Source organism: Channa argus, chromosome 6, assembly GCF_033026475.1.
Source record: "Channa argus isolate prfri chromosome 6, Channa argus male v1.0, whole genome shotgun sequence".
NCBI classification, from domain to species: domain Eukaryota; kingdom Metazoa; phylum Chordata; class Actinopteri; order Anabantiformes; family Channidae; genus Channa; species Channa argus.
Window position 1 is genome coordinate 20,833,217 of NC_090202.1, and position 11,784 is coordinate 20,845,000.

Here is an 11,784-nt window from a genome sequence, read left to right on the forward strand (position 1 = left end):
ACCATGGCTGCATGGTTAAGAAACATAAAAGGGATTCCTTTTCAATCAGCCGCCTGCTTTAAGTGTGTGTGTTTGTGTGTATTTTACCTTCCCTATACTACAATAAACTTTTCTAAAGGATTGACACCAAAATGCTCCCAAATTCTTCTCAATTTTGAGCACGTGACTTCCACTTTCTCTCGTATAGTTTGTTGGAAATTAACCTTAAAGACCCAATTAGGTCTGACTCATGTTAAGATAAAAAGCTGTAATTGTCTATTTCCATTCCTAACTTGCGTGGTGCCTTATTCCATCTCCTGTAGACATCTGAGGGAAGCAACTGATTTGAGATGCTGGAAAAGGATCTTTAACGCCCAAAAAGAATCAGATTAACACAACTGAACCGCACTGCATCATATTTCTTCCACCATGGAAGCTGCAATTGTTATCTAACAGCATCATTGCACATGAGTTAAACGCAGGATGTAGACTAGGCGACCTCTGAACAAGAGCCGTAAAAGATGCCGCGGAGTTGTCCCTAAATGACAAATGACAGAGCAACAAAACAATAAACGCATGGTGCGTTTACAGCCACTGTTATGCTGATGTTAATAATGATGGTAATAAGAGGCGACCCGCTCAGTTGTAAAGCTAATTTTGTGTTGCTCTGGGCAACGGAAAGAGACAAATGGGCCTTTCCTCACTCAGTATGCAAATGGGAGAAGTCTTGCAGAGTTGATGTTTATTCATTCAAACGGAATCAATTTGCAGACAGGCGAAACTTCAGAGGAAAAACCTTCACTTCACACCGCCACTATTCCAGACATGGGAGCTATGATGCGAGCGTGTGACCATAATTATGGGAGACAATTATCGAGCAGAAGCTATCTTCAAATATAAGGGCTACGATTGTTGTGGGAGGTCCACAGCTGTTTGGTTTATTTTGACACCTCGGGGAGATGTCACAATCATCATTATGTTAAAGAAAAGTTATTTTAACTGTTACTGCTGACATAGAACTTGTGCTTCACTTAAACAAAACCTGCCTTACTTAAGTAACATACATTTTATAACAGCCAACACTGAACGGCTTTATTTCATGGTATGAGCAGCATTTTGCAGGTGTTGATGGCGCACACGGGTCTTTGAGATGTGTAACATAAGCAATTTATTTACGTTTTGCGGATCACTGCAACTCATAATTCTGCGTGCATTTGTATATAGTAAAAATAATAAGGATCCTTCAGAAATGTAGTGCAGCTTAAAGTTGCACAAAATGCAAAATTTGACCTTCCACTGCTGCATATTGATAAAGTAAAAAAAAAATGAAAATGCAAAGCAACTGGATATCGACTAATCTGTGCACAAAGTTTAATGTTTCCCTTAGTGGAATAGAAGCAGCCTGTAAAGGCAATGCAGGGCAGGTTCATTTGTATTTGAACAACACATTTCAACAACAAAGCAATTCAAAGTGCTTTGCTAGAAGGTATAAAAGGCATTAAGGAAAGGAAAGACAATAATGAAAAGAGACATAGGCTATAAGTTAAAAAAGAATGAAGTATTAAACAGATTAAGCACTCCAAACATAAAAGAAGCAACATAAAACGGAAATACTCGATTAAGTATCTCAAAGTTATACCTTAAGTACAGCCACAAAGGTCATGTTCAGAAAGTCAGAATGCCAACTACACACACATGGCACAAGGCGGTTCAGGCTCTTCCTGGCAGACTCCCTCTCTCCTCTCTCCTCTTTGAACTGTGCATCGCGCCGCTCTTATTTCTGTTTACAAGAGTTAAATTGCTTCCACACACTTTACAAGTAAAAGCCGATATATGTGCAGTGTGTGTGTGTTACAGAGAGAGAGAGAGCTGCTCCAAAAGTGGTCAGGGCAAACGCATTTTTCACTTGTAAATAGCTGGACCATTAACATCAACACACAATCATCCTGACGAGTGGTCAGAGAGGCGACATCGTAACAAGCTTCTCTTTGACTCATCGCTTATAACAGTCTGACACGCTGCTTAACTAATTTCGTACACACATGACATGAGGAATGCTTAGTCGAAAATTGGCCCAGCTCTGCTGCTGCTACTCGTCATCAGAAGTGCACCCCCCACCCCCCGTCGCCCCCTGTTTTAATTGCACGGGTTACAATGAGATTTACAGTTTGGGTGGTCTGACTAAATACTTTGAGACTGCACCTTCCAAAAAGGCAAACACAGTCACTGAAAAACATAGAGGCAAGAAGAAGATGTGGCACTGGGGATTTCCTTAATAGTCTCCACATTAGCCTACTTAATCATAAGTCAAGTGGTCGCAGGCAGAGCGAATTTGAACGGTGGCCAAGTGCGCATCGTCACATGGGTGCATAGAGGATAAACTGAGGAAAGGCTTGTAGCCTACTTTCACTGTTGTGTTTGCTGAAATTGCTCAAAATGTTTATGTGCCTAACATTTAAAACCAGGGGTGAGGGCATCTTAAAGTCATCAAAGAAGAGAATGGAGAGATGTTCTTAATGACAAAACCAGGCGTCAATCATTATTAAAGCATAATTTAAGTTCACATTCAACCACTAGAAAGAGAAACCTCAACTGAATAAAAGTGCCACTTTGATCATTTAACTAAAGCTCCTTATACTATAATCTCTTCACTTCTAATGTAAAGTGCAGGCCTCTGCACCTCAATACTACTTTAAACCACTTTCTCAGACAGTGTGGCCTGAGCCAGTTGATCTATTCATGGCTTCTTGGCATGAGAGCTATCGGGAATCCCTCTCTGAGCTCATTTCTCCTTCACCAGTTCATCACCTGCTGTCTTTAATTCATACATGCTGTTTTCTCTTTCTCTTCACTGTTCTCCCGCTCTCTGTTGCCCCTTTTGAAGTCTTTGGGAATCCTGTGTTTGTCAAAGGGTCAGAAAAGGGCAGCCCTACTGTTCTACGGAAGGCAGGTCGTGGGATAAACGTATGTTACCACCTGTCCCCACTGCTCTGTGTCAACACGGTTGGTGTCACTGTACTCGCACCCCATCATCTTGCCCCCTGCTGCGTGTACATTGTTCTCTCTTGCTTGCTCACACACCGAAAGGCATGAGTGACTGAGCAAATGCACACTCTCAGGGTAGTGCTTGTGCTCCCATACACACATACAGGAATGTGCGTTCTACTGCTGTAGGACCCCTACCGTCTGACAACTATCACACAAAGACAAATCAAGGAGTCCTGCTGCTAAAAGCCCACCCTTTACTCACACTTCACATTATAGAGGACTCTTTCTGGCCTGAGCCCAAACCTGGTGGGGGTTGTTGGGGTTGAGAGAAAGGCCTATGTCCTGGGGAGCGAGTTAATTTGCAGGATCGGGGTCACACAGGGAGTGGAAAGAAGCAGCCAAAAAGTCCTTTCAGATGAACAATTTGCCTTTCAAACAACAGTCACAGATCAAACCACTCAAAGGAGTCGGAGAAAGTTTCAGATTCTCATTCAATCCCAGTTTCCTGTCCTGCCTGCACAGAGGGAAGCGTCCCAGGAATCCCCAGATCTGGAACAGATCCCGAGGTGGAACAAGATGATCCAAAACTGGACACTATACTCGAGTCTGAGTCTGACACAGCCAGCTCCTCAAACTTCTGTATCACTTTCCTCACAGACTGGAAGGGAATCTCCCTGTACCATCGGCCTCTCCCAGCCCCACAAGGCCTTCTGTACGTGGACTGCTTACTGAGGAAGACGTAGGGAGGAGGAGGCAGGCCGCATCTCATTTTCAGTCGACCCTGGCCCAGGCCCAGAGCTGGGAGCACTCCGGCAGAGCTGAAGCGAGTAGGCAGTGTGGCCAGGTGCTCCTGGGTCAGAGTGTTGTGGAAGCTCAGGGCCCCTCCTCCAGTGTTCAGGAAGACTCCCACGATTTTGATCTGTGGGGGGACAGTGCAGAGCGGCTCTACACTCCCATCATACACCGCGCAAAAAGACAAGCCTTGCCTTTCAAGCCACCAGCCGTCACAACCATCCAGTGAGATCACACCTGAGAAAGACAGAAAAATCGAGTTCCAACAACCCTTCAATTGATTTATATGAGTTTGTGTTCAAATATTTTCCTGAGAATTCATCCTTCTGCATGAAGTGATTCTTATTTCCCCTCTAGCAGCACCAAGTTGACACAGCATTTGGTTCAGACATGCATACGCCTGTCAGAATAATTTATACCTACCCTTTGTGAGTATTTCGTATTTCTAAACTAAAGATATACCCACTAGTGTCAGCTGTGCTTTGTATTTCACACTAATTAGCAAATGTTGGCATATAACTAATAATGACAATCTTTATACCCGTAACATCAGTAACATCAGTCTGTCAGTGTTGACACTGTGAGCATGTTAGTATACCTACGTTAGTTTTTAGCTCAAAGCCCTTCTGGACCTAAAGACATCCTCACAGAGCTGTCAGCAAACCCGTCGTATCCTTTTCTACCAAAATGTTTATATGGCGAAGTCTACAAGTTGTGTTAATGATCGGTGGTCTGATGATATTCTAACCACTTGGTGTCACTATATACAATGGAGGTGAAGAAGACACATGCACATGTGTATTTTGTCTGTGTGATTGGCTTTATGTGAGACTAGGCCTGAACAAGCACAGTCTTGCAGACTAATGGCAGGGGTTTCTGGCAGCAAAACATATACTGGCATCAAACCAACCAAAATAAGCTCAGCAGAGTTCTTACCAATCCTGTACATGTAGCTGTTGCAAACATCCACCTCCCAGTAATACTGACCCCGTGCAATTACTACATCTGCCCAGACTTGCAGGAAGGGTAACGGGACCTCGGGATCAGAGGCCTCTGTTGGTGAGGGTCTCTCTCCCTGATAGCTGACAGTAAGGGAGGAGCTGGAAAGATGGAGGCTTGGAGGGAGACTGGAAGGGTCCAGAGCAAAACATAGTCCTAAGATAGAGCAGAAGAGAATTGGAGAAAGGTTTTATGAATAACAACAACAACAACAACAACAAAAAACAGTTATTGATCTTATATAAACTATGTTACTGTAGATGTTTTTTTTTTAGTCTTTACCAAAAACAGACTGAATCATTTCTTCTTCTTGAAGGTCTACAACGCCATCCACTGGTGTTGTTGGGGGACTGGCAAAACTGAAGCCTGAGTCAAAAAAAGTGTAGTATGGGTTCCCAAGCTGACAGTGAGGACCTGATTCTTAGAAACTGGCTGAGCCCATACTCACCATGTAAACTGCTCCGTGCTGGTTCTTCAGCAGTATCCCTGCAGTATGTGTTCCCCTGTAAAAAACAAAACAATGTAGGACTCTGCAGTATCTGAAAAACGCAACTGCAGTTTTACAAGGGACAATGTGCCAGACTGTTTAAACAAATGAGTTTTAGAAGTGCTGGTAGGTGGATGTTTTTCCCCTGTTCCATCTTTAGGCTTCAAATGCTGAATCTTTAAATGTCTCTCCCTTTAGTTCAGATTTCCCACCTGCACATGCTGAAGGGGATCCTCAGATGTTCCTTCTTTGGCGCCTCGCTCCTCGCATAAACATGCAGGACTCAGTGCGGGATTATGTGGGAGGCAGGAAGTGGCAGATGACCATGTCCAGCAAGGCAGCTCTACAGGACGTCGACAGCGAGGGCAGAGCACAAAGCAGGCAGACAGGTCGACACCCCGGCAGAGGGACTGATCTGAGATTGTTCTCTCTCCAGCTGTTATACAGCGACCACATATGCTGTGAGAGCACGGCAGGATCAGGGTGACGTCACATTCTTGGTTACAAGCTGGACAGTGGGAAAACTGCTCCAAATAGTCAGTGTCCTTTTCCTCATCTAGTTCCCTTTCATACTTCCCCACATTCAGCTCTCTGTGCTTTCTCTGTGCCATTACTCAGCTTTATTAAATAACTTTTTAACATGCCATTGGCTTGCTTCATCTAACGAGATCGAGAAAATAAGTCTTTCTGCCTATTTACATGGATGCAATATGTTACAGTTCTTATTATACCCAGTACCTGACTGTGTATGTTCTGCCATCTCCTTCAGTTTGCAAGGAATCAGTCAGTGTAGAAGCTCCTATCAAAAATCAGTTCTTGTAGAACAAAGACACCGTTCACAACATCCTATTGTCAAAATATCCATTCACTACACAATCCCAAAGATTTTGTAGTGGGTAGAGATAGTCCACAGTGACATAAACCACAAAATGTATCTGTAAGAGACTGAAAGAACAGTGACATACTGAAGGATGTAAAGATCTCTGTGGAGCAGATGCTAAAAAATCCTGTAGTAGTACTCCTGTAGTGCCATCCTTTCTGTCTCTCAGCTGCCTGTTCTGGGTGAAATATGTACAATGGCCTGAGTGCAGATAAAAGAGAGAGAGAGAGAGGGAGAGAGAGAGAGAGAGAGAAAGAGAGAGAGAGAGAGAGAGAGAGAGAGAGAGACGGAGAGAGAGAGAGAGACGGAGAGAGAGCGAGAGAGAGCAAGAGACACAGGGACACAGAGACAGAGGAGTCCAGCCTTTTAAAAGGTACCTATTGCTTGGTGTTGCTATGGTGATGGCTCTTCCTGTGGATACGCACAACTGCAAAATAATGCGCTGCAAAGAACCCTTGTGCGTATACGTATACATCTAAATGAGACCTCATTGTTGCCATGCAGACAGGCCACACAGCTTAGACAAAACCTATTTGTTCCTGGTGTATGGACTAAATAACACTTGAACGCATATATTTTCTCCTGTTGTGTGTTGATGTCCTTCTCCCCTGTTCGGCTGTGCCGCCATTATGGAGCCTTAACAATTCAATCCACTGTTCACTATATGATGGGAATATCAAAGACTCTCTCTTTCTACCGCTTTGTTGATTGAAAGGAGACATCTAAGGCCAGTTCAGTGACAGCTTATAAAGACTATGTGGTTAATATGAGTGAATCATACAACAACTGACAGTTTGTGGTTAGTACAACATGCATAGACTGCATCTTGTATCATTTTGGCATGGTTCCTTGTCTACCTCAACGCAATTCCTGAGAACTACACTGTGATCACATAGTTGCGCAAGACAATACCAGTGAAAGTTGGCTCTAACGTTGTCATTTTTTTTTCTTCTTGATTTTAAAGAGATCAATGATTGTGAATGCTTGCAAAATTAAGGAAACAATATACTTTTTTGCAAATTTCATGCCATTTGAGGTTCCTGTTTGTAGACTTTTTACAGGATTATCGTTGAAATTGTTCTTCAGTGATCGTGGTAATAAACAGAAAGTATTATTGCCAATTTGACATACTGACACTTAGCTGGAAGCAAACTACAGCATATATCAGCATTACCAATGGTAATGTTTGATTGTTGGACAGTACACACACCATGGCACTGCTACTTGTAGGTTCAGTATCTTGTCGAAGGACCCTTTGATATGTGGCCAAGAAGAATGAGGAATTTAACTACCATCCTGCGGTCTATGACAGAGTCTTAGTCACAGATGCCAGTTTCTAGTACTGTGTCAATTCATTTAGCCTCTGGACGAGCTTTTAAATTTGACTTAAAGCTACACCGATCAATGCTTTTACAAAACGTAATAATCTATAGAGACTTTAGCGCCTTTTAGTTTATTTTAGCCCAACAAGTCCTCAAACAAACGTTTTCACTTTAAAAGCTCTTATAAGTCCACTGCACACTAATTCCCATTGCAACAAATCGAGTGATTGGCTGATAAACATAGCAGCGATCTTAAGTATTTGACATATTGCCACTCAATAAACCGTGACCCTGATTTCTTACCGTGCTTTCATGTTATGGTAGAAAACATTCAGAGACACTGTGGAAAGCAGGAAAACTTTTAGTAACTAAGAGCCTTGCTCAGGTGTTTCAGATTTGTTAAAGCTTGAAAACTCGTAAATTATCCCTTTAAGTGATCATGTTTCAGTTCTACAGATGACAATTAGCTGCGTGAATATGTGTAATGATTGTTGAGAAATGAACACATCATGGGGAAATGCCAGTATCAGCGATTTGTTGTTCTACACTTTCAAACTTGTGCACACATTACGCAACAGCTGGAATACGCAATAGCAGTAGTAATAGTAGGATCAGCATTATATCTATGCTGTTGGGGTAGTGGTGTTGTCTAGCCTATATAAATAGTATAAATAATATAATAAACTAATAATAATATAATAATAAATTAACTAATATAATAAACTCCAAAAACAGAACTTCACAACATTAACTTGTATGTGTCTGTATCATAGTGTTATAATTTGGATACTGCTGTATGGGTCTACTATATGCGGCCTCTCTTGTCTTATTTGTGTTGAGGATTCAGTGTCAAACATTAACTTTGGGCTAAAACAAATACAACGCCTACTTGCTCTAAATGCATCCAGTGCATGTAATGTTTCTGTGCAACCACACATCACTCCTGAATCACCAGTTTACTGAACTGTTGGCTAAATGTTGATTTCGGCACACTTGCAGCATGCTCTTTGGGAGCAAGTCTGATGGTCACGGATGGAAACTCTGCTGGACATGATAGGATTTTTGAATTTCGGAGATAATTGTTTCTTACAGTAGCTGAACAAAGGAAAGATGAGGGTTGACAGACCACAGCTGAGCAACATCATGCATCCAGGGATGGGTTATGGCTTGTAGCAGTAAGTTGTCTAAACTCATGCCCTGTGTTACAAATTATATGTAGAAAGGGAGACCTGTCATCAGTAGCATGTATATAGGGGTATAAACATGTGGCTTAAATGTCAAACATTATGTTGTACATTGTACATCATGGTAATTGTAGTTCTACTGCTTTGCTAAAATTTTTCAGTCCATTATGAGAGTCCATAGTTTTTATTTATGACTTGTGAGTGACTCATACAGTGAGACGTCATATTATTCAGAAATGGTAAAACAAGGGCATATGATCAATACTTCCCTCATGCAGTTCCAGCCTTCTCACATAACACGTAAAAAATGTGGGTGTAGGGCATGAATGGGTTTAGAGGTGTTTGAGAAACTTGTCAGGGCAGAACCTGTGGGAGGAATTTTGGTGTAAGTAGGAGGATACAATGTAATGTCATTAAATCTATTTACAGTGATTGGAGAAGCATTAACAAAAGGAAGAGTGATATATGTATACGTAAAAAAAATGCAGGCAGGTAAAAATCTGTCTGCTGCTAAATACAGAAGCTAAATGGAAGCTCGTCAGTCATACCCACTGTGTGCTCATCTAGGACTCCTGCTGCTGCTGATAGGACTGATTATTTCCCATCTACCTGAAGTCCAGGGCGCACCCATTGATTTCTGGTGTCGGGCTAAAAACCAATTGTCAAAAAAGATTGAAGTCATGGTGAGTAAATAAATAATGCATTAGCATTGTTTTGAAAAAGTAGAAGTTTAAAAACATGTTGTGAACTGATGACAAATGGATGCCGGACTATAAAAATTATATTTCTTTAGATATTGATTTTGTTTCTTTGAAAATTTGTCATTTCTCTGCACACGTGTTCATAACTCGGTTCATGTACTACAGGATAACTGTGTGGGATCAGATAGGTTACATTCCCCATTACAGCTACCATGTGAAGGGGTACAACCACTACAATGGGCAAATAAAACTGTGAGTATCACTCTTACAAAAGCTTTAAGTATGCATGACTTTCTTTTCTGTGTCCAATATTTAACACAAAATAACTGTACAGTGCAGCTGCTTAGTAGTTCTACTATTGAGCATAGTACCAATAGTACAGTGTATTGGTATTACTACTGCTGCCATGTAGGTAGCAAAATATATGATCTATCTTGTGTTAAAAAACTGCTTCTCTGGAAATAATGCATCTATGTCAGAGTGTGATTAGTTACTGAGAATCACGCTACAATCTATTTTCAAGAGGACAATATTTTACCACAAGTGAAATAAAATGCTGAAAAAAACATGAATATGCATTTATCTTTGTCAGTACTCTAGGAACTGATTCAATTATACGGGTTTCATTTAGAAATGTGACAAAAACATGTTAAGAATGTTTTGCCAACATCTCATCTCTTTCTCATGACTTCCAAGAAAGCTCCTTCTTGATGCCAATATTTGTCGCTCCACCTGTCTGTCAACTAAAGTGTCTGGAGTCAAAACGTATTGTACACGCACGTTTTAAATGATGACATCTAGCAGGTGGTAAATGCAAAACTTTGTTATTGCATGACACTGACATTAGTTTAAATCCATAAAGTATTACATTTCCATTTACACAGAATTATACTGGAAAAAGTCAGATGGATGATGACATTTATTAAAAGTCTGGCTCAGGAGAATATGAATGTCTGAAAAAATCTTGTGGCACTGCCAGAGGTAAAGTGACAGACAATATTTGTGCAAAATTCTATCACAATTTCTAAGTCCAAACCCTCTGACTGACAAATATTACTATAGCCATCCAGTAAATATCTAATATAATACCTCTTTCTATGAAAAAGCAAACGATAGGCAACATGAAATCAGGTACTTACCAGGATTGTTTATTTAAACATGGGAAAAGAAAAATCTAAATATGATCATATCTCAGTCCACACATGCAGGTCTTGTCTGTTTTCATTTGTAGAAGTTCTGAAAAGTGGTGTTTGTTTTTACTGGACAAGAGGCAGAGCATTGGAAATATTTGAAATTATTTTTGGGCCTTACAAGCTTGTTTTAACACCTGACACTTGATTTATGATTCTGAAATGTAGCTCCTAAAAAACTCTTATCACTAAGATCTAAGATTAAGACACTAAAACTATGAAGCAACATCACTTCCACATGTTGACATGTTCTTGATGAATATACTGATCCCCATGTAGCTTCTATTTGGCAGCTGCTCAATTGTAAATAACACTTTTGAAAGCACTATTGGTGGTTTATACGCTTTATCTTAATATCTAAAATAATAAACCAGGAGAAACCCTTGAGTGCTCAACAGGATCTACCTACTTCCTTTTGTTTCCAAACTTTCAGAGCTGATTTATCTTAAATGGATTTTAATCTTCCTGATGTGGGTTTGGCACATATTTAGGCATCTACACTCAAACTGTGAACATGTTTCAGAAGACAAAGACTGCTTTGTCTATGCTATCTAACTGAATATTGCAGAACAGTTGGGGGAAAAAAAGAGATACAATTAGACAATTTAGAGATATAATTGCAAGTTTATGGGGGCAGCTGTAGCTAAGTTGGTAAAGGCCACAGACCCCAGGGTCAGTGGTCCCATACCCGGTCCTGGCTATATGTCAAAGTGTCTCTTGGCGAGACACTGAACCCCCTGTCCAAAGGTGCTTAGCACGAGAGGAGTTTTCCAACATGACAATGATCCTAAACAATTGTTTACCCATACTTTATTCTGACATACACATTTGGAGTATTTTAAAGCAGAAATGTTTGATGCAAGACTGTTATTATTGATGCTCAAGGGATCAAATAAGAAATTAAAAAAAAAACTATTATTGAATAACAAATTAAAATATGAAATAGGGAAAAAACATGGGAAAAATGGGATCTCACATTTTCAGCCAATAAGTTTAAAGCACACTTTTAATATGAATTAGTTAAACATTTCTGTTTTTAAAATTAAGTAATTGTTTTTTGATTTAGCTAAAAAAAATAAATACAACTAAATTTAACGGAGAGCATATGTTGTTATGATTTTAATGATAAAGATCAGGCACTCACTTATGTGGTGTATTGTATTGCATGACAGTGGCGTTCAAGACTTTCAACTTGGCAATAAAGTTTTGCTGTTGTGGAAGTTGTTTGCTGCAGTTATAAAGCTGTAGGGTGTCAATGTGGA

General features: G+C 40.5%; 2 protein-coding genes across 3 annotated transcripts in view; one reads left to right on the forward strand and one right to left on the reverse strand.

Moving 5' to 3' along the window:
- Window positions 1–794: 794 nt before the first annotated feature.
- LOC137129485 (uncharacterized) lies at window positions 795–6,511 on the reverse strand. Of its 2 annotated transcripts, none has more exons than XM_067508700.1 (5): window positions 5,458–6,511; window positions 5,207–5,261; window positions 5,041–5,124; window positions 4,747–4,914; window positions 795–3,996 (listed from the first exon to the last, which is right to left on the reverse strand). In XM_067508700.1, exons 1-5 carry the CDS (start codon window positions 5,854–5,856, stop codon window positions 3,455–3,457), a joined length of 1,248 nt encoding a protein of 415 aa, XP_067364801.1. In that variant the 5' UTR covers window positions 5,857–6,511; the 3' UTR covers window positions 795–3,454. The 2 variants fall into 2 exon arrangements, with proteins under 2 accessions (XP_067364801.1, XP_067364800.1); XM_067508699.1 differs by having other exon boundaries at window positions 4,696–4,914; window positions 5,458–6,509.
- A 1,842-nt stretch (window positions 6,512–8,353) lies between these two features.
- The window catches only part of LOC137128757 (thrombopoietin-like), a 5,817-nt gene continuing 2,386 nt past the window's right edge, over window positions 8,354–11,784 (forward strand). The window contains exons 1-3 of the mRNA XM_067507247.1: window positions 8,354–8,622; window positions 9,199–9,314; window positions 9,498–9,584. Of these exons, the coding sequence (XP_067363348.1) occupies window positions 8,610–8,622; window positions 9,199–9,314; window positions 9,498–9,584 (216 nt within the window). The 5' untranslated portion in view covers window positions 8,354–8,609. The remainder of the gene's footprint in view (window positions 8,623–9,198; window positions 9,315–9,497; window positions 9,585–11,784) is intronic.

Coding starts and splice junctions, on each gene's coding strand:
- LOC137129485 (XM_067508699.1), bottom strand. CDS start 5,856: ATGGCACAGAGAAAGCACAGAGAGCTGAATGTGGGGAAGTATGAAAGG. Junction 5,262..5,457: donor ATCCCCTTCAGCATGTGCAG/GTGGGAAATCTG, acceptor TGTTTTTTACAG/GGGAACACATACTGCAGGGA. Junction 4,915..5,040: donor AATGATTCAGTCTGTTTTTG/GTAAAGACTAAA, acceptor GCTCTATCTTAG/GACTATGTTTTGCTCTGGAC.